This window comes from Bos indicus, chromosome 8, assembly GCF_029378745.1.
Source record: "Bos indicus isolate NIAB-ARS_2022 breed Sahiwal x Tharparkar chromosome 8, NIAB-ARS_B.indTharparkar_mat_pri_1.0, whole genome shotgun sequence".
Taxonomy (NCBI): domain Eukaryota; kingdom Metazoa; phylum Chordata; class Mammalia; order Artiodactyla; family Bovidae; genus Bos; species Bos indicus.
In genome coordinates this window covers 103370285-103395144 of record NC_091767.1, presented here as the reverse complement: position 1 = coordinate 103395144, position 24860 = coordinate 103370285, and the positions used below count along the sequence as shown (strand labels likewise).

The window sequence follows — 24860 nt, the reverse complement described above, 5'->3', positions numbered from 1 at the left end:
TTTCAGTTAATAATGGAACCATAAAAAGTTATCATTTCTCTTATCAGCTACCTGGGACTCCCCATGTTTCAACTCCACGTCGCAGCCTTAAACAGTGCTCACGGATGAACTCAACCTGGGCCAGGAGACCACGCGGCTGCGAGTCTTTGCTCCTGGTGTCTCAGGCCTCCGCCCAGAACTCCCAGGGGTCCGGCACCAGGCACAGTGCTGCTTAGGAAATGCTGTGTCTAGGGGAAAGTGACAGCTCCTGGCTGAGCCTCAGTTATACCATCTCTGAAATGGGAATAAGAAATCGCTCCCTCAAGGCAGGAAGTAATGCACATGGGCAGCTCGGCACCTGGCATACAGTTAAGTTCTCAGAAGATCTGATTTTGCCAAAGGGGGCTGCAGGCTCCCGAGGGGCAGGGGCGCAAAGCAACGGCTGGCCTGGGCAATCTGGATTCAGGGCCCTGCTTAGTATAGGCAGCTTATATCAGGCTGAGAATGTTCATGGGTTCAAGATGAGGTTTGATTAGAGGATGTGGGTGCAAGTCCTGGTGTTGCTGCTGGCTTGCTGTGTGACCCCAGGGAAGCCCCTTCCTTTCTCTGGGCCTCAGTCTCAGGTAGATATTGTCAGACTACCTGTTGGACTTAACACCCCTGATTCATACAGGACTTGGTAGAGATGGAGATAAATGGAGATGCAGGGCACCCCAGGTCCTGAGACTTGGGACAGAGGCTGAGCTGATGGCAGGCCTCTGTGTCCTCCAGAAACGGCTGCTGAGCCCCGACCTCTGTTTCTACCTGAGCATAAACCTTCCTGGAAAGGGACAGCTCTAGGAACAGAGCGGAGGCCCAGAGGTGTTGATGGCTTGGCCTGAATCACACAGCACCCTCTTTACTTGGGGAATCAAAGTCTCTCTGCAAGAAAGCTATGAGATCTATAACAATAATAATAGCATCAACAGCAGCAGCAATCATCGTGAAAGCTATTTTCCTCATTTGACATATAAGGAAATAGCCTGTGGCAGCCCTGATAGTAGGTGGAGGAACCAGCCTGTGACTCTAAGTCAGCTAGATGCCCACTTTTTTCCACCACTACTTGTCTCTATTTTAATCAGTGAGGGAGTGAGTTCCCCATCACAAGGGCTTATGCAAGTCAGGGCCAAGGCACGGTGTCCCAGGACACAATATCTAAAATTCCTCTTACCTGGGAGACACTGCTATCCTCTGGGAAGACCTGGGGTTTGCTGGGGGAAATAGGACCAAGCTTTCTTGTCTGGGGAGAGGAAAAAGTAGAGAGGCCCCAGCCACCCGCCTCCCCAGTTCTCCTGTGCAGGGAGAGGCGAGCCTAACCCTGCTCTGGGCCTCTCTGCAGCTCATTCTATGTCCTGCGGGTGCCCCAAACCTGCCCCTTCCTTCTCCATGGCAACACTGAACACGGGAGGCAGGTCCGGGTTTCAGAGCCACAAATCGCTTCCTGTGTAGCCACTCCCCAGGAACAGGTTCGCAGTCACAGCTGCGGCTGCCTCCCAGCCAGGCTGGGCTTCTAGCTTGGCGGGTAGGAGCCCCAGAGGACAGAAAATCTGGCCAATCACAGTTGTTGTGAATAAGGGATGAAAAGGGAGTGAACGTGTGCCCGGCACTCGCTATGCACCGCTGCCCTTCCAGGTGCTCACCATGGGCGGTGCTGGCAGAGGAAGCGTCTCCCCACGGCCATCCAAAGAGGTTGGTTCTGCTGCTGACCCCTTTTATAGAGGAAAAGCTGGGGCTTCAGGGAGGGTAAGTCAGCTGCCCAAGGTCAGAGGGGAGGAGGAGCTGGGATTCAAAGCCAGATCTGCTGAGCTCTCAGCCCCACTCACACGAGCAGAGCTCAGTGCAGGCTCTTGGGTCGCAGAATCCTCATGACTCTGTCAAAGTGGTTTTGGAGAGAGATAGCAGAGTCTCCCAAGTAAGAGGACTTTTAGACATTGTCTTCTGCAATATCCTGCCCCAGGCTCTCACCTGATACTCCCTGAGACAGGGAGTTCATTCCCACACTGGTAAACAGTGACCGGTTAGTAGTGGGAAAAAATTGGGCATTTGGCTGTTGAGTTCAAATTCTGGCTCCTTACAACTTCCACCTAATGTCAGGCACTGAGCCTTACAGAGAAACTGGTGTGAGGGACTTCACTGGTAGGGAAAGACCCCGAGGTCCCAAGCAGGGGGCCCAGGTTTGATCCCTGGTTGGGGAACTAGATCCTACATGCCACAGCTAAAGACAATGCATGCCTCAAAAAAAGATCTGCATCTGGCGAAGAATGCTACACTAAGACCCGGTGCAGCCAAATAAATGCGGGGTGGGGGAAGAAGCTGGCCTGAAGTCCCCGAGCTGGTCACTGGAAAGCCTGAGATGTGCCCCTATGTGACCCACGGACCCAGACCCTGATCAGCAGCTCTACCAAGAAGAGCTCAGGATCTGAGGCCCCATCCTGGCCCTGGACTTGACCTCTGTGCTCATTCTTCCCCAGGCAGGGGGGTAGGGGACTCAGGGGTTAGGGGAGACAGGTGGTGGGTAGCGGGGCCCATCCTGCACGCGGGCAGAGAACAGGCAGGGCCTTGCAGGCATCGAAGCTCATTTCCCAGAGCGTATTTGGGGAAACTGAGGCCCAGAGGGCACAAGGGCTTGCCAGGGTCACAGGGGAAGCCAGGAGCTACACGGGGAGATGGCCCAGATTTGAGCTCTTTAACTGGCTCAGCGGGCACCTCTCCAGTCCCCGCCCACCCTCAGGGACCACGTCATCTACGAAGTGGCCAAAGGTGGCCTGTCAGGCAGGGGACCCAGGGCACAGGGTCCGACAGGTTTTGCATCTCCACCAAACCCAGCCAGGGGAGGGGGCTTGTGTTCCTGAAGTTCCCCTTCCAGCCCTGAAGATTCTGTGGTCTGGAACCTGAGTATTATCAAGGAGGAGATACCTTCTTCAAGCCACCACTGGGAAAGATGGTCAGACGGCTGCAGGAAGCTCTGTGACTTGACGGGGGCCTGAGCCTGTGCATCCGGCAGGTTGTGGGGGGCAGGGCAGCTCCCCCTCCTGCTAACCTGGCATCCTGGGGCAGGAGAGGATGTGCAGAGGGCCAGGGTGGAACCCGGCTGCCAACGGGCCTCAGCCACTGGCAGAGACCAGGACATGGCACAAGGAGAGGCCCTGCCGGGTCCAAGGAATGCCTCTAAATCTCACCTCTCGCAGGCCGACTGCTCAGACCATCTGGTTCAGGGGAAATTGTTCAACTACTTGAAATTCAGCCAGGAAGAGAAGAGCCGTCTCAGATCCCCTGAATAAGCCTGAATACAGGCCAGGCCGCCTGCTCCACCCGTGCCATCCTGTTTCCTTTTCACAGAGCTGCTGTCCTGGCACCTGAACATCCACTGGGGGCAGGAAACCGCCCCATCAGCCCTCCCTGCCTCCAAAAAAGTCAGAATCCCTGGGTTCAAAACACAGTCTTGCCACTTTCTAGCTGTGCAACCTAAGGCAAGTCACTCAACCTCTCTGAGCCTTACTTTCCTTTTCTGTACGATGAGAATTAAGACTAGCACCTATTCTTAATTATAGGGTCATGTTGATGATTAACTGAGTCAAGGCATGTGATAGATAGTGTTCAGCACAGAGTAAGTATTAGTGATCACCTCTGGCTACCATGTTCAGGCCAGCCCTGTGTAAAACCTCCTGTGGCTCCCCACTACCCTTGAAGCATTGCCCACAGGTCTAGCTGTGGTGTCTGAGGCCCACTTGGTTTGATAGCTTCTAATTCTTGGTTTCACTCCTCTCCCTGGCTCCTCTATTGAATGGGGATTCCTAAACATGCCACTCCAGCTCACCCTAGGGCTTCCTCTCTGTCTGGAACCTGGCATCTGTTTAAGCATCTGCCTCTGCTTGACGTGTTCCCGGGTACCCTGGCCAGGTGAGATGCCTCCTCCAGGCTCCCAGGCTGCCATCAATGTGTTCATGACCCTATACTGTCTGTTTGGCCTTGATGGAGCCACAAAGCCACACAGGGGTCCTGAGGGTGCTATTCTCATGATATCTACAGAACCTCTAACAATGGCTGGCCCCTAGGAAGTGCCTAATTGCAGGCAAACGAGTGCATGAACAAACACAGGAACAGACAAAGCATTGGTGCCACAGAGCCCCCCGTGCCTCCTGGATGGCAAGGCCTGGTACTCAGAAGTGGGCTGCGAAAGATGAGTGGGGTTCCCACACTGAGAGTCACACCCAGCAGGAGCCTGGAACCCTGGCTGGTGCTCTGAAAGTCATAGATCTCAGGTCTGGGGTGGGGAGGGAAGGATCAGGAGGGGTCTCTCCAAGCAGGTGGCCCCTGCCAGCATCTGCCCCAGGGGGCTGGGCCCCACTTACCCGGCGTCCCTTTGCTCCCCTCATGCCCGGTGGGCCTCGAGATCCTGGAGGACCCTGTGGGAGGAGAAAGAGTCTGCAGAAGCCCCCTTTTCGGAAGCAAGTATAACACGGAAGAATCTGCCTGCAGTGCAAGAGACTTGGGGTCGGGAAGATTCCCCTGGAGAAGGGAATGGCAACCTACTCTAGTATTCTTGCCTAGAGAATCCCATGGACAGAGGAACCTGGCGGGCTACAGTCCATGGGGTCACAAAGAGTCGGACACAACTCAGCAACTGACACTGGGGGATAACACGGAAGGCCAGGCTTGCAACCTCAGACCGGCACTGCTCGGGGGCGGCCCCTCCCGAGCCCAGCAACTCCAGAAAGAAGCCCTAAGCACTTAGCCCAGTGGGAAGGAAGGTCTGTCGCGCCCCGCCCCCCACCCCCCAGAGAATCAGTCAAGGAGCTGCCACCTTGAGCAGGAGTCAGTGCCTGGGAATCCAGTAGCTGGGAGAAGGCATCCTGAATGGATGAGCCACTTCCTTCTTTATCTCAAAATCAACAACCAGAAGCTAGGAAGACATTCCTGACCAAAGCCTCCTCCAACGCCCACTTCACTCTTTCTCCCTCCATCAGTCAGAAGAATACGGGGGTCCCACGTCCTGTTTCCTACCCTGACCTCAAATATGACCTGAAAGCATCCAGAAGGCTCTGAAGAGGGCAGAGAGAGCCAGAGGGCAAGGGGCAAGAGGCGGCAGAGCCAGACCAGGGCCCTGCGGGGAGGGAGGGTGAACGGGAAGCAGGCATGGAGTGGGGAGGGGAGGAGGGGAGAGGCTGAGCAGAGGAGAGGCGGGTGGGGGAGGCATAAAGGAAGGAGCAGGGTCTGGCCCAGGGAGGAGGCCCGGGTTATCTCGGCTTGATGAAGGGATGACACGAAGAGACAGGGAGGGAGGAAAAGAAAACACAGAGCTGGACTTGTTCCTGGAATTCCCAGCACCTGGCCCAGAACAGGCTGATGACAAGGATTTTGGGAAGGATTGGAGAAGACAGGATAGGAAGGGAGGGATGGAGGGTGAAGAGAGGAAGCAGGCCACCTCGCTGCCTGGTTCCTCCCTGCCCCCAGCGCCTCCGAGGTTCCAGGCCCAGCTACACATGTCAGGCTGTCAGGCTGCCTCTTCACCCCAGGCAGGCCAAGGACCCCTCCAACAGCTGCAAGAGCCTCCCAGCTCAAGCGGCGATTCTCAGACTGGGCGTGCTCCCTTTCCAAGAAGAGGTGGCCTCATCCCCCACACTGAATACCAGGGAGAGGCCCAGCTCAGTCTGGGGCCTCAGGAAAAACTCTTCTTTCTGCTCTCTTTCCCAGGCCTTGAGGGGTGCAGACCCTCCAACTGCTAAAGAGCCAAGGTGAGGGCTGGATGCCAACCAGACCCCTTGTCAGCAGAGCAAGCAGGGTGTGGACCCGGGCTTGGCCCCATACAATGAGGGACTGGACTTCCGGATGATGAAGAACATGAAGACTGGGTGAGAACCACGGACCATTTTATGGAGGGATCGCAGACTGCAGAAGGCATGCAATTGCGTCACTGGGAAATTTCAGGAGCCAAGTCTTAACTCAGAGGCAGTAGGGTGCTTAAAAGAGCAGACTGTTCCACCAGAGAACTAGGTTCAAATCCCGACTCTGCCACTTACTAATTTTGTGACCTTTTGCAAGTGGCTTACACTCTCTGGGCCTCAGTTTCATCATCTATAAAATGGGTATAAGAGAGTTTTTGCCTTCTATAGTTGCTAGGAAGATGAAATGACTTGGAGGTCTTCAGTTAAGGGTTGCTGTCAGCTCTCTCAAAGAGGGAAGAGGTCAGAAACTGAGGGACCCAGGGCCTGACTGGTCCCTCTCCAAATAATGGAGGCAGTAACCCTGGCTGACCTCAGTGGACTGTAAGAGAACATGGATGTTACAGAGCTTGGAAAAGTGAAAAGTGCCAATCAGCTATGAACAGTATTATCAGAAATGTCAGTTTCACAGTCTTACTGATAATAGTAGAAATTATCATATCTAACAAACAGAGGTAGTACTTACTATTGTACCTGACTTTCCTGGTGGCTCAGACGATAAAGCATCTGCCTACAATGCGGGAGACCCAGGTTTGAACCCTGGGTCGGGAAGATCCCTTGGAGAAGGAAATGGCAACCCACTCCAGTAGTCTTGCCTGGAAAATCCCATGGACGGAGAAGCGTGGTAGGCTACAGTCCATGGGGTTGCAAAGAGTCGGACACGACTGAGCCATTTCACTTACTATTGTTCCCATTCATTAAGCACTTGCTATATTCAGGTAGTTTGCTAAACATTACGCCACGTGTGGTATCATTTATGTCTCACCACAGTCTCATCATGAATGTGGTATTATGCCGACTCACAGGTGGGGAAACTGAGGCTCAGAGATGCTATAAATGTTGCCAACAATCACACAGCTAACAAAGAGGGAGCCAGGATTTGACTCAAAGTGTCTAATTCTAAAGCTTTCTGCACCTCCATGCCATCATGGTTCCCCAGTGGCACTAGGGACAGCTGGCTGTCCAAAGAGACCCAAGTGTCCAGCCCCATACTGTAACAGAGGAAGGTCAGTGGCAACCTTGGGATCTGAAGGCAGCAACTCACTGTCTGATCTCACTAAGTCAGAGCCAACCCATTGAACAGATGGAAGCACTGAAGAAATGGGATGGCGGAGGGGCCAGAGAGCCATGGAGGCGGGAAATGCAGAGGAGGCCTGCTGCTTCTTTCTATGCATTGGCCTGAAGGCCCTGCTGTTTTCTCATCTCCTTCTGGCCTTCCTTTTTGCCCCATCAATTCTTTTCAGACTTTCCTGCTCCCGTTGGACAGATGGGCAGACTGAGGCTCAGGGAGGTCCAGACCCAGGGACACAGCTGGGATTTGATGATAGAGCCCCAGCATCCTGTTCTCTGACTTTGGCCCTGCCCTGAGCACCTCCCACACTCCCGAACTCCAAGCACACCATCTCCAGGAGCATCTGCTGGGGCCTGGTCCTCGGGTCCTCTGAGTACTGGGAAGGAAGGTGGGCCAGCAGCCTTTGGGCTGGATGGGCTAGGACCCTCAGATGAATGCCTCAGTCTGCCAACCAGTCTCTCCAGCCCCAGGCCAGATGTAACTTTTTCCCTCCTTCTCACAAACAGGTGGAAACCATGCCATCAAGAGCGCAGAGCGCTGGCTTTTGATCCCAGCTCCGCACTGTGAGCTTTCCCCCTCATCAAAATTGTGGAGACTTTCCTGGTGGTCCAGTGGCTGCCAGTGCAGGGGGCCTGGGTTCAATCCCTGGTCAGGAAGCTAGATCCCACATGCCGCAACCAAGAGTGTGCAGGCTGCAACTAAAGATCCCACAGGCTACAACTAAGACTTGGCAGGGCCAAATTAAAAAAAAAAAGAAGCTATAGCGGACTGGCAGGGCCACCTGCTGCCTGGAACCTCGATCTCTGGATGATGCTTAGTATCCAGGCTTCCTGCCCCTGGGCTAGCGCTCTGTATTCCTCCTCAGCACCCAGCACTGCCTCTCCCACCCCTCCCTGCCTTGGGATCCTCAAGAACATCCCTGATACTTCAGTCATCACGAGAAGCCCAGAACCCCTGCATCCTTGGACCCTCCGCCCACTTGTCCCAGCATTTCCCATCTTCTCCCCTGCTTTCTCCAAAGCAATGGTCACTTATCTACCGCCTTCTCTTTCCCCACGCCACAAGAGGAGCTCCTAAAGGGGAAGGACAGCTTTCTGCCCTGTTGATGGCACTTCCTGGAATGGACATGTGACACGGTACTTCCCGAGTGAATGAAGAGAGCAACAGCAGTGCTAATGCCCACGATACTCCCTTGCAATGACTGTCCCTACGTAATGAACATTAGCTGCCTGGTTTCATTTCACCTACGTGCTCGCACTATCATGACCAAGATTATTTTATCTATTTTTTCAGATAAGCACAGTTCAGGCACACAGAAGTTGAACGATCTGCTCTGGCAATATAGCGGGAAGCTGGGATTTGACCCAGGTCTGCCTGGTGTTGAGACCTAGACTCCACCATGATGCAACAGTTAAGTCTGAGCTCAGCGAACACGAAGGCTTTGCTTACCGGAGGTCCAGGCTCTCCCGGGTTTCCCACCACACCTGGGATTCCAGGATGGCCCTACCAAGAAAGAGATGAACAAGGAGGAATCAGTTCTGGAAGCTTCCTCTTCCATTTGCAATCCTGCCTCGGCCAGCTCAGACCCAGCCCAGGGCTATGCGGGCAGCAGCCAGGCCCCAGGAGGAAGGAGCTGGTCATTGTGAAGGCCTGGGGTTCTCAGAGGCAGGCAGACGACAGCAGAGCTGTCACCGTGGCTGGGACAGGAGAGGGCAAGGGGATGCAGACTGCTCCTTACCATCGACCCCTTGGGTCCGGGCGCGCCTGGGGGTCCCATCATGCCCCGGTCACCCTGTGATGGAGACAGCAATTCAGGGAGGTCACGGCAGTGGGCGGCTCTGTGGGGACAGGTGCAGAGTGCCCTCCGGGGACTAGAGAGGGACAAAGCCTTGTCCAAGATCTGTGGCCACATCACCCAGAGTCATCAGAAGCGAAGACGCCCAGCAAAGTGTGGCCATGGGCACTTAATGTGGTTCGAATCCCAGCTCTGCCACTTCCCATCTGGGTGACCTTGAGCAAGTCACCTCCCCCACTGGAGCCTTGGTTATCTGGTCTGTAAAACACACCTGCTGGCATTCATAAGGCAACTTAAAGCACTGGGATGCTTTTTTAAAAGGTAAATCTCTGCCTCCCCCTGTTGCCTGCCCGCGTGCAGTGTCAGTTTACAGCCGTGAGCAGCCCAGACCACAGGGATAACTCTCCCAGACATCTGGCTGCACTTGGGGTACTGGCCAGAGGGCAGGGTCGAAGCCCCAGGAAGTGCTGGAACAAGTGACAATGGTTCTTTGAGGGTCTGGAAGGCCAGGGCAAGGAGGAAAGGCCAGGGAGAGAGGTCTGAAACCCCCAGGGCGACTGGCCCCTTCACCTTTCCAACGTTTCAAAGCACAAGCGCTATCGCTTAGACATTCCCTCCAACGTGACTTACCTTTTCTCCCATGATTCCTGGCTCTCCGACCAGACCAACGAATCCCAGAAGTCCCTGGAAGAAACATGTACAAAAGCAAGAGAAAGAAGGAAGCAACGTGAATTCAGGGATGGACTGAGTTTCAAAGACACCTGGCCCAAGTCTCTCTTGCACTGGGGCCGTCTCCCCGTGTCTCCCGCCCCATGCCCGGTGACCCAGCTGGCGTGGGGCTGCCACCAAGGAGAGAAAGCTGTCTCTCTGGGCACCGTCCTGACTTCCTTCACTCCACCAGATGGTTCTGATTTCGGAGCCAAGCGGTGGGGCCGCTGCCAGCATCCCTGGGAGCACCACACATTCTTTCCCCGCCAGAAGCTGGGAGGCGGCCACGTGTGGGGAGGGGATGGGATGGGGGAGTCGGCGGGGGAGCAGGGGCAAGGTCCTTAAGTGGTGCTGGGAAAAGCGGTGCTTGTGAGAAATCTGTCCCCATCTTTTGGGGTTCTGGGGTTGTTTCAAAGAGAGAAACAAACCTGTTGGCTGGAATAGAAACACCCTAACAGCCTCTGCCAAAAGCCCTGATTGAAATCTGGGAAGTGGGAGCCCTTTTACTGTCCTGTGAAAGGCTTCCTCTCATTTCTGAAAGGGCACACACACTGTAGTTCCTGTTGCTCTTTTTAACTTCACTGGGTGATAACTGGCCCCTGTGTTCCAAGGCTCTTCTAGGCAGCTGTAGGCTTCGCTCGCTGCCCAGAGCAGGCAACTCACTCACACTCAGCAAGGATGAAGGGCTTAGTTAGAGGAGGGAGTCAGACAATTGTCAGTCCAGACCCTACTCTCTTCAGGAAAATTCCAGCAGATGGAGGTCTAGTGTGGTACAAGGGTTGCAAAAGTTGTTTTCGAAGATCCCAGGTTTGCAGCCAAGAGTTTCTGGGAGAATTAGGGAAGACCGAGGGATGAGTGAATTGGTCCCATAAAATTTGCTCCCTGTCCCCAAACCATATCCAGAAAAAAATGAGACCTTAAAACCTGATCAGAAGCAGATTGGAAATTGTTCACTAGGGCAGTGAAGCTGGCCAGGCAACTAGAGGGAAGAAAAGGCACCAGATTCCCAAGGGTCAGCTCTACAAGGTTCAGAGACAGTCTTAAAGTGTCAGCTCAGACCAGGACTGTGTGTGTCCTGCAACTGCAGCCTAGAATGCAACGCTGGTCTGGGTGGCCCCGAAGCCCATTCACCTGTCACTCCAACGCACGTGGCCATGAGCAGGGCACAGGTCTCCCTGGCACTTTAACCCCATCACCATACGGCCGGGGGCCTGTTTCCCTGGGTTCAGAGTCCCTTCAGGGTTGAAGTATGACATGAGAGGGATGAGGTTCAAGGTATGAGATCACAGCTAATAAGTCAGAGAAAATGACCAAGTATTTGTCTTTTGCAACAACCTACTTTAAAAATTACTTAGCTCATGTTCAGGGTGATAGGGGGTCCCCTAGTGACTCAGACAGTAAAGAATCCAATCCGCCTGCAATGCAGGAAACATGGGTTCGATCCCTGGGTCAAGATGATCCCCTGGAGAAGGGAATGGCAACCCATTCCAGTATTCTTGCCTAGAGAATTACATGGACAGAGGAGACTGGTGGACTACAGTCCATGGGGCCGCAAAGAGTCGGACACCTACATTCAAGGTGATAGCAATATTAATAACAACAGCTGTCACTTATGACGGGCTGAGCCCTGTAACTGACACTTTATCTACATCATCACCATTCAGCCTTTAGACTTGTGGACCCTGGGGAAACTGCAGAGCCTCTAAACCTCATGTGCAGAGTGAGAGAACTTACAAGAAATGGTTTACCCTTCCTCCCGGGGTTGTTCTGAGTATTGGTGATAATGCATGGCACATGTAGGCACTCTATAAATGGTACTTCCCTCCCATCCTATTCTAATTTATTTTAAAAGGCCACAGGGTTAAGACAGAGGCCTGAGCTCCCCACAAGGGAGCAGTCAGACGTTTAGAGGACACTGAGTAAAGGGAATAAAAACTACTCTGTTAAAAAGCCCCTGCCTGACTGGCCCAGAGAAACAGAAATTTCATAGCTACTTTAAATTTATGAGTTGTTGGGTCCTGAAAGGCAGGCAGGTCATAAACTTCAAATAAGAAGCCCACCCCTGCCCCCCCACCAAATCCTAATGAATAAGGGCCATACAGCAAGTGCCCCATTCCCTACCCCCACCCCAGGACAGGCCCCCCTCCCCACTGGGAGCACTGTTCCAGAACATCCTGGCACCCTGTCCCACGGATGGAGCTGAGGCTGGTCCAGGGAAGCCTGCCCCCGAGGCCCAGGGCTTCCACCTGGCGGGTCTGGTGGAGCAGCAGCCCCGACAGCTGTGGGCACAGCTGGCTCCTCTTGGCTGGCATGGGGCAGGGGGTGGTATTGTCACCTACAGCAGACACTGCATGGGTGGGATCCGAGTCCCCTGGGTTGGGGAGCAAGCTGGCCTGTCCTCACACAGCCTACAGATAAAGGCCTGTTGTTGACTGTGGGAGCTTTTCTCCCTCCCTCCCTGCTCTCATGACCTTCTGCTGGGTGCTGGGGGAAGCAACTGGGAACCAGACAGTCATGGATGCTCTGCTGGACTAGACATCTCAGGCTTAGGTGTTGAGATGCCTGGCTTCACCCTGGACAGAGCTTCTTAAAGGTAAGACCCATGATTTGTAAATATCTTTGTGCGCCCAGCACCTAGGACAGGGCCCAGCAGGCTGGCTGCACTCTGTTAAAAAAACCCACAAGGACTCAGGAGGTCAAGGGTTTTTAGTGTCTTCGGGGCAGGTCATGGGAACCCAGCAGGCCTGAGTGTCAACCTGGGCTCTGAGAGCGATGGCACTCCCTGGGAGATCACGGTCTAAGCACTTAACTTCTCAGAGCCTTGGTTTCCTCATTTGCAAAATGGGGATAGTAGTACATACTGCCATAGGATTGCCAGGGAACTGCTGGGATGGTATGGAAAGCGTTTGGCACACAGCCTGGTTCCTAACAGGGGCCTGATAAATGTAGCAGATACTGTGACTGTAAGGAGGTCTTTCTACTCTTCCCAGGGATCCTCGACTCTGCCATGAACGGGAAAGGCCTGCTCCTTCCCACACGGGGAAGGGGCTGAGGAACAGCAGGCTCAGCTCCAGCCCTGCTTCACAACTCAGAAAGGTCTCTGTCTTCCCTGCTCAGCTGACTGGGCAGCTAGCTGAGGTCTCTACTGAACGAGTGTGCCTGTGGTCGCCTCAGGCCAGGTTCCCACACCTCCTGCCCATTCCTTTGCTTGGTCATCTAAGTTAAACCTGTGTGTGTGTGTGTGTGTGTGTTCTTGCTTAGTCACTCAGTCACATCCGACTCTTTGTGACCCTTTGGACTGTAGCCCTCCAGGCTCCTCTGTCCATGGGATTCTCTAAAAATACTGGAGTGGGTTGTCATTTCCTCCTCCAGGGGATCTTTACTACCCAGAGACTGAACCCTCTCCTCCTGTATCTCCTGTATTGCAGGCGGATTCTTTATCCACTGAGCCATTCCTCTCCCTAAATCCCACACTTGTTAGTGTGATTGAGGAGGATCCAGGGGTTCTCAATCTGGGGTCCCTGTAAGGCTCCATGGATGCATTTCAGGGGTCCGTGAACTTGAGGGAAAAACTACAGCTGTCATTTTCGCCAGCCTCTAGTTGAAGCTGAGCACTCCCCTCAAACATGAGCTTAAGGCATGTAGGCAACATATCTACAGCACTGGTAACAGTCACAGATCTTTACACATCACATTACAGTCACTGCTGCAGAGAGCTCCAAATGTATCGGTGAGGCCGGTCACCACTTCAAAATTGAAGTCATTATCGGACCTGCCATTAGATCTCGTTATTCAAGGCAAGAATAAAGAAGCAAATCTTTGAGGAGATCACAATTTAACATAATCTCACGTTTGTATTTCAATATAATTCATTTCCTTCGTAGTCTTTTGTTTTGTATTTTGTCATTTAAAGAAGTTCTCTATTCTGAGATGGCTAGATAGCATCACCGACTCAATGGACATGAATTTGATCAAACCCCGGTAGACAAGAAAGGACAGGGGAGCCTGGCATGCTGCAGTCCACGCAGTCGCAAAGAGTCGAACACAACTTAGTGACTGAACAACAAATTCTGAGAAGGGGTCTATGATCTTCTCCAGCCTGCCAAAAGGGTCTAAGGAACAAAATAAAAGGTTAGAACTCCAGGATAGAGGGATTTCAGAGGAAGCTTTGTGCTCTACCATCCTAGGATTCCAAGTATCTATTTCCCAAGGGCCCTACCATGAGCATAACTATGAAATTAAATTTGCTGAACGTATTGCCTTTTTTTTCCAATCAGGAAATACATCCAGGCCGCGGCAGCCCTTCCAAACTCCCGGGCTTCCCACAGAATGTGCTCGAATGACACTGGAAAGGTTTCAAAAATCCAGTCCTCCCCTTGCTTTAATTCCTTTCTTCCCCCCAACAGATGTTGTAGGCCTGGTGAGGAAGCTCCTCGTGTGCGTGACTCTCACGGCATTGATGGCGTTTCTTGGGAGAGACAAATTCTTCTGGGTCCCCAGCATCATTCCCCTTCCAGCCCGAGGCAGCCCCTTGCTGGGTTCAGAGGATGGGGTCCTTCTTTAAAGGAGTGGACGAGACTGCTACCTTCCGACCTGAGCTACGAGCCCAGAGCTTATGCTTTCAGGAGGCGCCGGGCTGCAGAGGAGGGACTAAGGCCGGTCATCCACTCATCAGCCTCCAGTGCCAAGGGCCCTGGACCTCAACACTGAAGGTTATGTTTCTCCAACTTCCTTTTCAGTGATCACGTGCAACCTCCTCTCCGCTTCAGACCCTGGCCTGACTTCCAGCATAGCCAGAGCCACTGATGTGAATTTTGTTTTCTTTATAATTTAGGGATGCCTAGACCGAGAGCCCCTGGCACGCGACTCTGCTTCTCTGCTCTTCCAGCCCTCCCGTTACATCGAGCACGGGTGGTGACTGTGAAAGGGCTCTTCCACTTTGCACGTTCTGGGAACAGTCACGTAACGTCTTTTGGGCGAATGCCCCCAGAACATCTGCGGAGTCAGGCTGTGGAACCATGGGGACTGAGATTCGTGGCTTTCTCATGCAGTGACCTCACCTCCCTGAGAGCCAGAGTTTGTCCATGTCAGTGAAGCGGGGAGATGAGCCGTTTAGGGTTAGATAACCCTAACCCGACCACTCCAGCTGGGGTTGGGGATGAATGAGGTCCATGTACGCGCTTCCCACAGCTAAGCCCTCAGTAAAGCGAGCCAGTAGGGTCCAAGACGACGGTGACTCACCTGCTCACCCACAGGCCCCGGCCGTCCAGCATCGCCTGGCTCGCCCTGCAGAGAAACAGAGGAGGGTCACTTGGGAATGGGTGGCTGGAGTCCAGGCCTCCCAGGAGACACCTGGGTCGACTGGCCTTAGGCCCCTCTGGTGGGGAGGAACCAAGAAACTCAACTGCAGTCTGGCCTTGGAAACTCCAAACAAATGGTAGGGACAAGGGACACTGGGACAAAACCTCCTCTGGCCCCAGGGACGATCCTCGTCATCATTCCCTTGGAGTGGCCCTGGGCAGGTTACCTGGCATGGGGTCTATATCTCATCTGGGACCCGCATCAACCCACGGCATTCAGCAGAAGACAGAAACTGAAGCTCACAGAGGTGGAGTGACCTGCCGAGGTCACACAGCGAGCTGGAAGTAGGGCGAGCACTGGAACTTGGGTCTGACTGATGGAGATGCCCTGCTGCACCAGGATGAGCGGGGAGCTGGGGAATCAGGGCGCTGGACTCCCAGAGATCTGCCATCAGCTCACAAGTGACACGGAGTGGTCTCGTCTCTGCTCTGGGCTCAGTGTCCCCACTCATAAATAAGTAAAACCAAACTCATTTGCCTCCAAGCTCTCACATGCGCTGTGTCCTACGTCACCTCCATCATGTCCAACTGTGACCCCGTGGACCGTAGCCCACCAGGCTTCTCTGTCCATGGGATTCTCCAGGCAAGAATACTGGAGTGGGTTGCCGTTTCCTCCTCCAGGGGATATTCCCAAGGATCAGACCCTCGTCTCTCATGACTCCTGGACTGACAGGCGGGTTCTTTCCCACTAGCACCACCTGGGAATCCCCGAGCCCTCACACTAGGTGGCCATTCGAGATCTTGTCTGCTGGCTTTACCCCACGCTGGGGTGACTCCCACTCCTTCTGCAGCCACAGCCGCCCTGGCAAGCAGAACCGTGGGACAGATCTGCCCAGGGCCCTGTCACTGCTCCCACCACAGAAACCCAGCTGGTGTATGAGGGAGAAAGGCCCAGGCCTCAGAGGGCAGGACGTGGGCTCGGACTGGCCAGGAGTTGGGCTCACGAATGGATGGGGTGATCCCGGCTCAAACCTTAGCCTTCCCTCCAGGTCTGCCCCCAGACCTCAGGCTTGAGACCCCCAGAGGAGCCAGACAGACACAGACTCGGGGGCCATTTCTCCTGAGAGGAGGGCACTTGGACGGCCTGGCCCCCACAGTTCCACCCTAACCCTCTGTGTGTTTGCCCAGCTGTCAACTCGGCCCAGCGATCCCTGCCCAGGATGGCCAGGGAAATCCAGCCTTCAAAGGGAGTCCCTGGAAAGGTATTAAGCTGCCCATGTGTTGAGGAACACAATCTCCTACTGGGGCCAGTTCTTTTTCATTTTGATAACTTCAAAAAAAAACTGTTAATAAGTGAAATGCATATTTATGGGAGATGATGGGGAAAATACAGAAGCCCAGAGAGGGAAATGGAAATCTCCGATAATCCCACTACCCAGAGCTAACCCCCGTCCACGCTCCAGGCTTTGCTCTGAGCCTTCAGGGACGCGGTCCAGCCAGCCCCGTCCATGGGCTCCTGCTGCACCATTCCACTGCGTGACCTGCTTCGCACGTGCCCACCATCACCCCTGCCACACACGGACACCTTCCCGTCTGGTCAATCCTCCCAGCACACCGTCTTTGGTGGCTACGCTGTGCCCCATGACTTGAACACTGGTCCCCTGGTGGACACTGAGATTCTGTCCACGTTTTCCTGTTACTCATACACACTTTATGATAAATGCAGACCATCTCCTCCGCTTTTCACAACAGGTCAGGGATTCAGGGGTCATCCTAGGGCCTCATCGGTTGGCTCCCCCTCTCTCTTCTCCTCCCCTGGTGTTCCCTCCTCCCCCTTCCTGCCACGTCACTTCCAGGTCCCCTCACCTTCAAGCCATCCGGGCCAGGTCTTCCAGGAAACCCCTTCCTGCCGGGTTGACCCTGCAACAGGGAGAAGTGAGTGAGAAAAGCCAGGCCCCGAAGTCACCAGGCTGGCAGCTGTCCTTGGGGAGTCAGGGAGAGTGGTCAGCTGTGTGACCTTGGGAAGCCTCTCCCAGGCTGGTTTGTTTGTTAATGGGAATGAAGAAAACTGCTTTCAAGGAGTGAGGAAAAGGAAGGGGCTGGAACAGAAGATAAAGGACACAGGGGCATGGAGAGTTTATGCCAGTGGTTCTCAAACTGTTGCCCCGGGGCCCTCTGGGGGACCCTGAGACCCTTTCACAGGAAATTCACAAGGTCAAAACTATTTTCATAAGAATATTAAGATGTCATTTGCCTGTGTCACTCATTTTCATGAATGCAAGTAGAGTTTTCCAGAGACTACATGGCACGTGGTTTTATCCACAGATGGAGCTCAGAGGCAGACTGGAGAATCCAGCTGACTCCTATTAAGCCAGACATTAAAGAGATCTGCAAAAAATGGTAAAACAATGCCACTCTTTTCATTAGATGATTTTTGCTTTGGAAAATATAGCTTTGGCGGGGGGGGGGGGGGGGCGGGTAAAACTATTATTTTTGTTAACATGAAAAGAGTTGGTCGTTAATCTTGAATGAATTGTTAAAAGCATTTAAAATTTCTTGGTTTTAAGTACTCATGTCGATAGATGTAACCCATGTAAAGAAAAGCATTCAAGATCCTCAGTCATTTCCGAGGATGTCAAAAGGTCCCAAGACCAAAAATACCTACAAACTGCCAATTTATGCAATTGAGACTGAAGGTGGCTGGGCATACACCTTCCTTCTGGAAGGCCACTTGAAGCAGTAGAGAGAAGTCAGATTCAGATTCCGGGGAGGGTATCCTGGCTTCCTGGCTGTGAGATTCTGGGCTAAGTTTTTACCATTTTTTTTTATGGCTGTGACGGGTCTTAGTTGTGGTGTACGGGCTTCGGTGCCCCTTGGCATCTTGGATTTCAGTTCCCTGACCAGGGATGGAACCCGTATCCCCTCCGTAAGAAGGCGGATTCTCAACCACCAGATCACCAGGGAAGTTGCCTGGGCTATGTATGCTCTTTGAGCCTGAGGGCCTTGAATGATATCAAGAAAGGCAGTGCCTCTCTCAAGGGAGAATCAAGGGAATGAGAATGGACTCGGTGCACCCGCACACAGTAGGTGCACAGCAGCTTCTTGCTTCTCATCTCTCTCCTCTGGGGTCTGTCCTCACGCCCACCCTGGCAGGCCCAAGGCTCTCATAGACGACTTCTCTCCAGAACACCACCCAGATGATGCCCGCCTGCACACAGCTGGCTCAGCACCAGCAAATCCCACACCCCCAGGCCAGCAACACTCACCTCCAAGCCAGGGACCCCTGGTGGCCCCATGGGCCCCTCATCTCCCTAGGGTCAGGAGACATGAGAGAGGAGAAAGAGGAGAAAGTTAATTCAGTGGGAGTCTTGGAGAACTTGACCTGTCAGGAGGGCAAGGGGTGGGCACAGGAGAGCCCTCCCTGGCCGAGAAATGGGACACCTGGGCCCCCGGCCTGTTCCCACCCAGGGCAGAGGCCTAGAGGCCAGACCACACGTGGGCTTCTGGGGGAATGGGGCTCCCCCGTCACGTGAATGTGGTCAGTCTGGTTGGCAGTGGTGCTGGTCAGGAAACCCAAACCCGATCATATGCTGTTTGAGCAGAGCCCCAGACTGCAGCTCAAAGATACGGGCTCTGCTCCAGGCTCTGCCGTTTCCTCGGTGGCAGATGTTAGCCGCACCATGCCTCAGTTTCCCCATCTGTAAAATGGTGCGGAGCAGAGAGTATCATCTTAAACGCTGATGAGTACCACTCTGCTTGACCCTCCAAATTGTATGTCATTATTTTATATTGTTAGGTTAATCATGTTCCCATGAGTTAGAGTTAGTCACTCAGTAGTGTCCAACTCTTGGCAACCCCATGGACTGTAGCTCACCAGGCTCCTCTCTCCATGGGATTTCCCCAGCAAGAATACTTGAATGGGTTGTCATTTCCTTCTCCAGGGGATCTTCCCAACCCAGGGATCAAACCCAAGTCTCCTGCATTGCAGGCAGATTCTTAACTGTCTGAGCAACCAGGGAAGCCCCATTATGACTTGCAAATGTAATTATCTTTTTTTTGGTCTGGCTATTGATTGTGAAAACTGATAAACATCTTTTACTATTGTGATTATGTTTACAAAAACTAACAAACAAAACAAAAAAACCCACTGATGAGTAACCTGAGTTCCTGGAGGACAGCCATGATTTCTTTTTTGACACCACAAACCCAACATCACTCAGGATGGGTGTGCCCAGGGTCTAGTGGGTATGTGGTTTGGGAAGGCAGGGAGGAGGGCCTGAGAGAGGGTAACAAATGGAGGAGTGAATGAGTGGACAAATGAATCAATGGAAATGTGAGCAAGTGGTGGGCATATTGAGGGTCTGCTTCAGTGATAATGTTGTAATGTGAGCGTCAACGGGAGCACAGGCTGGTGCCATCTTTCCCTCCCTCCCTCCTGCCCACTTCCCGCCCATGGAGATGCCTCAGGCCCTCCCGCAGGCTCAGGGAGCTTCCAGACTGGCCCCTCTGGCATGCCAGGCCTAACCAAGAGGCCCCCTCCAGAGCCCACTCCCCCCCGCCCCAGCTTCCAGGAAAGCAGCCCCACGTGGCAGCTCACAGAGCCAGTACTGGGACCCCGCCAGACCCAGAACCAGCCCGAGAAGGGATCCATGTCAGCCAGATGCCTGCCTGTGGTCGCGGTGAGTCGGGGCCTCCTGCACCCTCCCCCAGGGCTGCGTCATGGGAGCTCTGGGGCCTGAGCCAAAGTGTGCAGGGGAGGGCCTTGCACATGGGAAAAAGCGGGGGCCAGCCCATGGGGTGGCCAACAGCCCTCCAGCTGGTGCTCCGACAGGCCCGAGGAAATCATCAATCCCCTTCACCACGGAAGAATCAGTAAGCAAGTCTTCAGTCTGCCACTTACTAGCTGCATAAGTCATGTCATTCTCCCAGGAGGCCCCAGGCAGCTCCCAGGAGCCCAGAAGTTAAACAGCACAGGGTCCATGCAGGGAGCTTTGGGCTCAGCGGACTCGGGTTCGAATCCTGACACTGCCTGCCACTAACCACAGGGAGCTGACATAGTCTATCCCCTTGAGAGTCAGGACCTCCCCTAAGCTGACGATGCCCTCCCTCCTACAGCAGCACCCCAATAAACTGTGCTACTGTGAGAAGAGGCAGTGACAGTAGCTCCTAGAGAGGAAGCCCCAGGGCAATGGCGTTGCCATGATGGGAGTGACCTGCCAGCCAGGCCAGGGCAGATGAGAACCCTGGAAGGGTCACAGGGCAGAGCTACAAAGGATGAACTGGAGGGCAAGCCTGAGGTGGCCCTGGGCCCTGTGTCTCCTGACCAAGGGGCCCTGGAACTCAGCTAAGGTTTGCAGGACCCAGGGAAGAGCAAGCTAGGGGCTGGGGTTGGGGGGGATGGGCAGAAGGCAGGGTCAGACAGTCTCACCTCGGGCCCCAGCTGCCCACGGGGTCCTGGCAGGCCTCGAGCTCCAGGCTTACCCTGGTGAGAGGGAACAGAGAGTGGGCTCAGAGGCAGCACCTCCGTCTCCACCACAGGCTGCCAAGACTCCCGCTGGCTTGGAATCTGGCCTGTGGTTTGCATAGAGTGGTCAGCCTCATCAGCTGGAGCTCTCCTGAGCAGGGACTCACCTTCACACCTTCTGGGCCGTTGTCCCCAGGGGGACCAATGTCTCCAGGGAATCCCTGAAAGGGAGCAGAGAGCTGGGGTCACCCAGGGGGACTACGTAGGGAAATGTGAAGACTATAGGTCTTGGAGGGGGACCGACCTGGGTCTCCATCTCATCCTGTAGGGGAGATGACCCTGGGCAGGTCAGTTATCACGGTTCTAAAACAAAGAATCAGCCCCTACACTTGAGAGAGGTGCTGAGAAAATGAGGCAGGAGAGTGCAGGAAGGTCCTGGCGTAGGAACTAGCACATACAAGGTATTCTAATCCAGACCTTCCCAAGTCTTAGGGTGGGGCAGCCAGGGCTTCACAGCTAGCTGTCTTCCGCTCCAAGGAGTGCCATCCCTTATTGTGGGGATCCTGTATATTCTGGGTTTGCTGTGACTTTGAAAGGCTAGAAAAGCACTGATCTATAAGTATCAGCAACTACCAGAAGCAGAAATCCCCACCGCATCCTTGGACTCTGCCCCACACCACCACTGAAAGCTCACTGCTCCCAGACCATTCTGATAGATGACTGCAGTGGAAGCTTCTTTGGGACATGGAGCAGAATCTCTTTTCTTCCCCAGCAGAAAGGACCAGACTTCTCTGTCCCTTCAACTGCCCCTAGTCAGGGGCCCCGGGGCCCTCAGTCTGGCTGCCTCCAACTGCTTAGCTTCCATTGTTGGTGATCACTAGGATATCCGTGAACTGACCAGCAGAGTCAGTGTAAGAACATCCCCTCCCTTGTTTTAGGTATAATATCTCTGTTAATTCAGCCTAGAACCCCATTTGCTTTCAGGGCAGACCCACTACTCCCTCAGGTGCCTGCCGACCAGAAACCAAAGCCTTTGAATATGAGTCCCTGAAGCCAGGATGCTCCCCGACTTCACCTTAGTAAGTGGCTTTATTTTCTTCCTCTTTTGAGGTTTTGGTAACTCCCGTTAGATTCCAGCTCCACCATCCTCTCACCCTTCTCACTAGGGAAGGCAAGTCTGGTTTTGAATTTGGAGTTAACACAGGAAGCCAAAGACCCACGTCTTTTTCTTCAAATCGAGAGGCTCAAAGTCCCATTCTGCCACCGACTCACTGTGTGACCCCAGGCAGGTTTCTAAGCCTGCCGGGGCCCTGGCTTCTGCATCTCCAAAATGCTAACTATAAAAATCACCGAACAAGGCTGTTCTGAGGCTTGAAGAGAATAAGGTGAGTGCACCGCTGAGTTCGGTATTTGGCATCTGGTAAGCACTCAATAAAAAAATCTATAGGCCAAAGGGTTTTGGGTCCTGGGAAAACAAGGCTGCTTGGGGTGGGCTTGTCTCCAGGGAGAATTTGAAGGAGGCCAGGATGCTGATCAAATTCTGGTGTCACACAGATCGGACCCACTAATGAAGGAAAGAGCTGATTCACTCAGGGGCTGGGGAGTAGAAGCTGCACCCACGGTCTCGGAAAGGTGACAAAGACCCCGGAAGGTGCCGACAGGCTCGTCGGCTTCTGTCTTCGGCTGAGCAGAACCATCTTCCGGATGCTGAGTCCACCAATCCAAACAAAACCCAAAGATGGGGGAGCAGACCCCAGAGCTGTCCAGGGACCCGGGAGGGAGCCAAAGGGCAAAATGAAGAACTTCTTTGCTACAAGTAGCAGGGTGACCCTGAGGAGGCCACCCTCACCCTGCTCAGTCACTCAGCTCCCTCCTCTGCAAAGGGTGGTGGTGACTGTATCTCCCTCGCTGGCCGTGGTGGCCATTCAGCCAGCTCCCATCCTGAAGATGCGATGCAGCCCCCTGGCACAAGGCAGTGCCTAATAAAACGAGGGAGCCGGCTTTCCACTCGCACTAGCCAGACTGCTGGGAAACCCGGCCTCTCAGAGAAGTTTTTTTCCACAGTGACCAGGGGAAGGAATCAGGGCCATGGAAGAGAGGCCAAGTCCATTTGTCTAAAGATAGGGCTGTGTCAAGGCCAAAGTCAACACAGTGGAAAGTAGAACTTGTGGCTTTTAGGAAACACTCCCTCATCCATCCGGGCGATACCAGGAGTGGTCTTTGGAAGGATGGACCAGACTTCTGTCTCCAAGACCTCAGGGGTGTGCAAGACGCCAGGCCAGGGAGGTATGACACAGGGGTGGGGTGGGGACTAGGGCTGACCTAGACCCCCTAAGACAGACGACAGTCCCCCCAGCACTGCTCACCCTGTTCTCCAGAGCTGGTCCCTGTACTGGGGGCGAGGCATGGAGCGGGGAGCGGGAAGAGGAGTTCCCTAAGCTGCCCAGCTGCCTCGCTCTTTTGTACAGAAATGCCAGTGATGGACATTTAACAGACCTGTGCTCATTATCACACGTGTCAGAAACTCTCAGGTTCTAATGACTCAGCTGTAGTTACCATGTTAATTGCTTAATCTATCTGTCGTGACATCTTCTCCATTCCAACACCAGAATCTTACTCTTGTTTCTTGCTCCCTGTACCTGTGAGCTCTGAGCTCTGCACCTCTCCAGGGTGGCTGTATGCAGCTGGAAAAGTTCCAGGGCTCAGAGGGGTAGACAATGTGGGGAGCTCCCATGAAGGGTCCAGGCAGCACAGCTCAGAGGGTTTTCCTGATGCTTCTTTCTGGAAACCGTAAAGGCGGCCATGGAGCTGGGGAGGGAGTCTGAAGCCAGCTGCTGCCCCACTGCCTTTGTGAGCCCCCAGGGAAGGCAGGAAACCGAGGAAGAAAAGGAAAGATTGCTGCTCTAGGAATTTCTAATCCCATCTTTCAATTGCTGTGTGACCTCAGGCAAGTCTCTCCCTGTCTCTGAGCCTTGGTTTCCCAAGGATGACACGCAGTAACAGTCAGAAACAGAGAAATAGAGCATTAAATACCTCAGGTCCCGGGGGCCCAGGAAACCCAATGGATCCTTTGTCTCCAACTTTGCCCTGTGGAAGAGAAGAGATTGTAGGGGAGGCAGGGGTAAGCAAGGGTCCACCTTTCCTGGATCCCTTGTATTAGGCCCCAGGCTGGGGATGGTTGGAAAAGTCAGGAGAATATAAGTGAAATCTGCCCAGACAACTATAAGGAGTTACTGTTCAAGCCCCAACTCCTACTCTTCCTGGGCACCGGATCCTGGGCAAGTCGCTTCACCTTTGAACCTTACTTTCCCCATCTGTGAAATGGGAACAATAACAATTCTCTAACTCCTGGGGTTGTGGACAGTCTTTCAAAGAGACGCAGCACAGGAAGGATCTGATGCATGTGTGAGTGCGTGCTAAGTCGCTTCAGTCACATCCAACTCTTTGCGACCCTATGGACTGTAGCCCACCAGGCTCCTCTGTCCATGGGATTCTCCAGGCAAGAATACTGGAGTGGGTTGCCATGCCCTCCTCCGGGGGATCTTCTCAACCCAGGCATCAAAGCCATGTCTCTTTAAGTCTCCTGTACTGGCAGGCGGGTTCTTTACCGTCAGCGCCAGTGGGAACATTCAATAAATAAATGACATCCACTGCTATTGTTAATAACATTACTATTATTTACAAGACACTGGGAGCCCTGATTCTCACCAGAGCTCTGCCAATGCCTGATGCCTGGGTATACTGCTGTCCCTCTGGGCCTCAGTGTTCTCATCTGTAAAAGGGGCGAGTCTCCATTTCTACTCTGCTTTACTCGCCTCCCAGAGCTGCTGCGGGAGGAAATGAGGTCCTGGATGTAAAGGCATCTCTGGCCACATTCCATGACCATTTGGACATTATGAGCCTGAGGCTCTAGAAGCAGAAGGTACTCACCACTGGCCCTGGCTTCCCCCGTGCGCCAGGGAACCCTTGCAAGCCCTGGCTCCCCTGAAAAAGATGCATAGTGAACTGGGGTTAGCAACGCCCAGAAATGGCCAGATGGACAGCTGCTTGGTCACCCCGCTGGCCCGAGGCCTGGACAACACCCGCTTTTAGGGGGAGGATGAGCCCTCTGCTTGCAAGCTCCAGCTTGGCAGCCCTGTAGGCTGGAACCCAGGGATGCAAGGGTGAAATGGCAGCTCCTGTCCTCACCAGGTCATCCGGGACCCCGGGACTCTGGAGCCACTGAGCAGGCACTGCTGCTGCGCCCGTGATGCCTGGGGAAGTCTGGAGACTGGGGCCCAGCTGCAGAGGCAGCCAGGCCTGGGTGGCTCGCAACCCAGAGACATCGAGGCTGGGTCAGGACAGGCCAGCCAGGAGGGAGGGGAGAGGAAGAGGGAGAGCTGGCCAACATCTGGGCCTCGTTGACTGGCTGGGAGAACTCCAGATGTGGCCACATGGTGCCGGACACAGGCAAAGAGGAGCCGGCCTGGCAGGCAGCCTGGGATCCTCCGTCATCCCGGCCAGCCACTCACTCAGACGTATCTTTTTAAGTGTTCACCGTCCTGCGCAGGACCCTGACCTG

General features: G+C 53.9%; 1 protein-coding gene and 1 long non-coding RNA gene across 6 annotated transcripts in view; one reads left to right on the top strand and one right to left on the bottom strand.

Moving 5' to 3' along the window:
- COL27A1 (collagen type XXVII alpha 1 chain) overlaps positions 1–24860 on the bottom strand; it is a 151954-nt gene that overhangs the window by 48277 nt on the left and 78817 nt on the right. For 4 of the 5 annotated variants that reach the window (XM_019966794.2, XM_019966791.2, XM_019966792.2 and 1 more), the window contains 11 exons: positions 24230–24283; positions 23333–23386; positions 20467–20520; positions 20264–20317; positions 18102–18146; positions 16702–16755; positions 14777–14821; positions 9458–9511; positions 8771–8824; positions 8482–8535; positions 4371–4424 (listed from right to left, as the gene is read on the bottom strand). In XM_019966794.2, the coding sequence (XP_019822353.2) occupies positions 4371–4424; positions 8482–8535; positions 8771–8824; positions 9458–9511; positions 14777–14821; positions 16702–16755; positions 18102–18146; positions 20264–20317; positions 20467–20520; positions 23333–23386; positions 24230–24283 (576 nt within the window). The remainder of the gene's footprint in view (positions 1–4370; positions 4425–8481; positions 8536–8770; positions 8825–9457; positions 9512–14776; positions 14822–16701; positions 16756–18101; positions 18147–20263; positions 20318–20466; positions 20521–23332; positions 23387–24229; positions 24284–24860) is intronic. The other variant, XM_019966793.2, reaches the window with a different exon arrangement.
- On the top strand, positions 1486–9833 carry LOC139184655 (uncharacterized). The gene is made up of 3 exons (XR_011568212.1): positions 1486–1707; positions 5713–5870; positions 7539–9833. It is a non-coding gene; the product is annotated as an uncharacterized lncRNA (long non-coding RNA).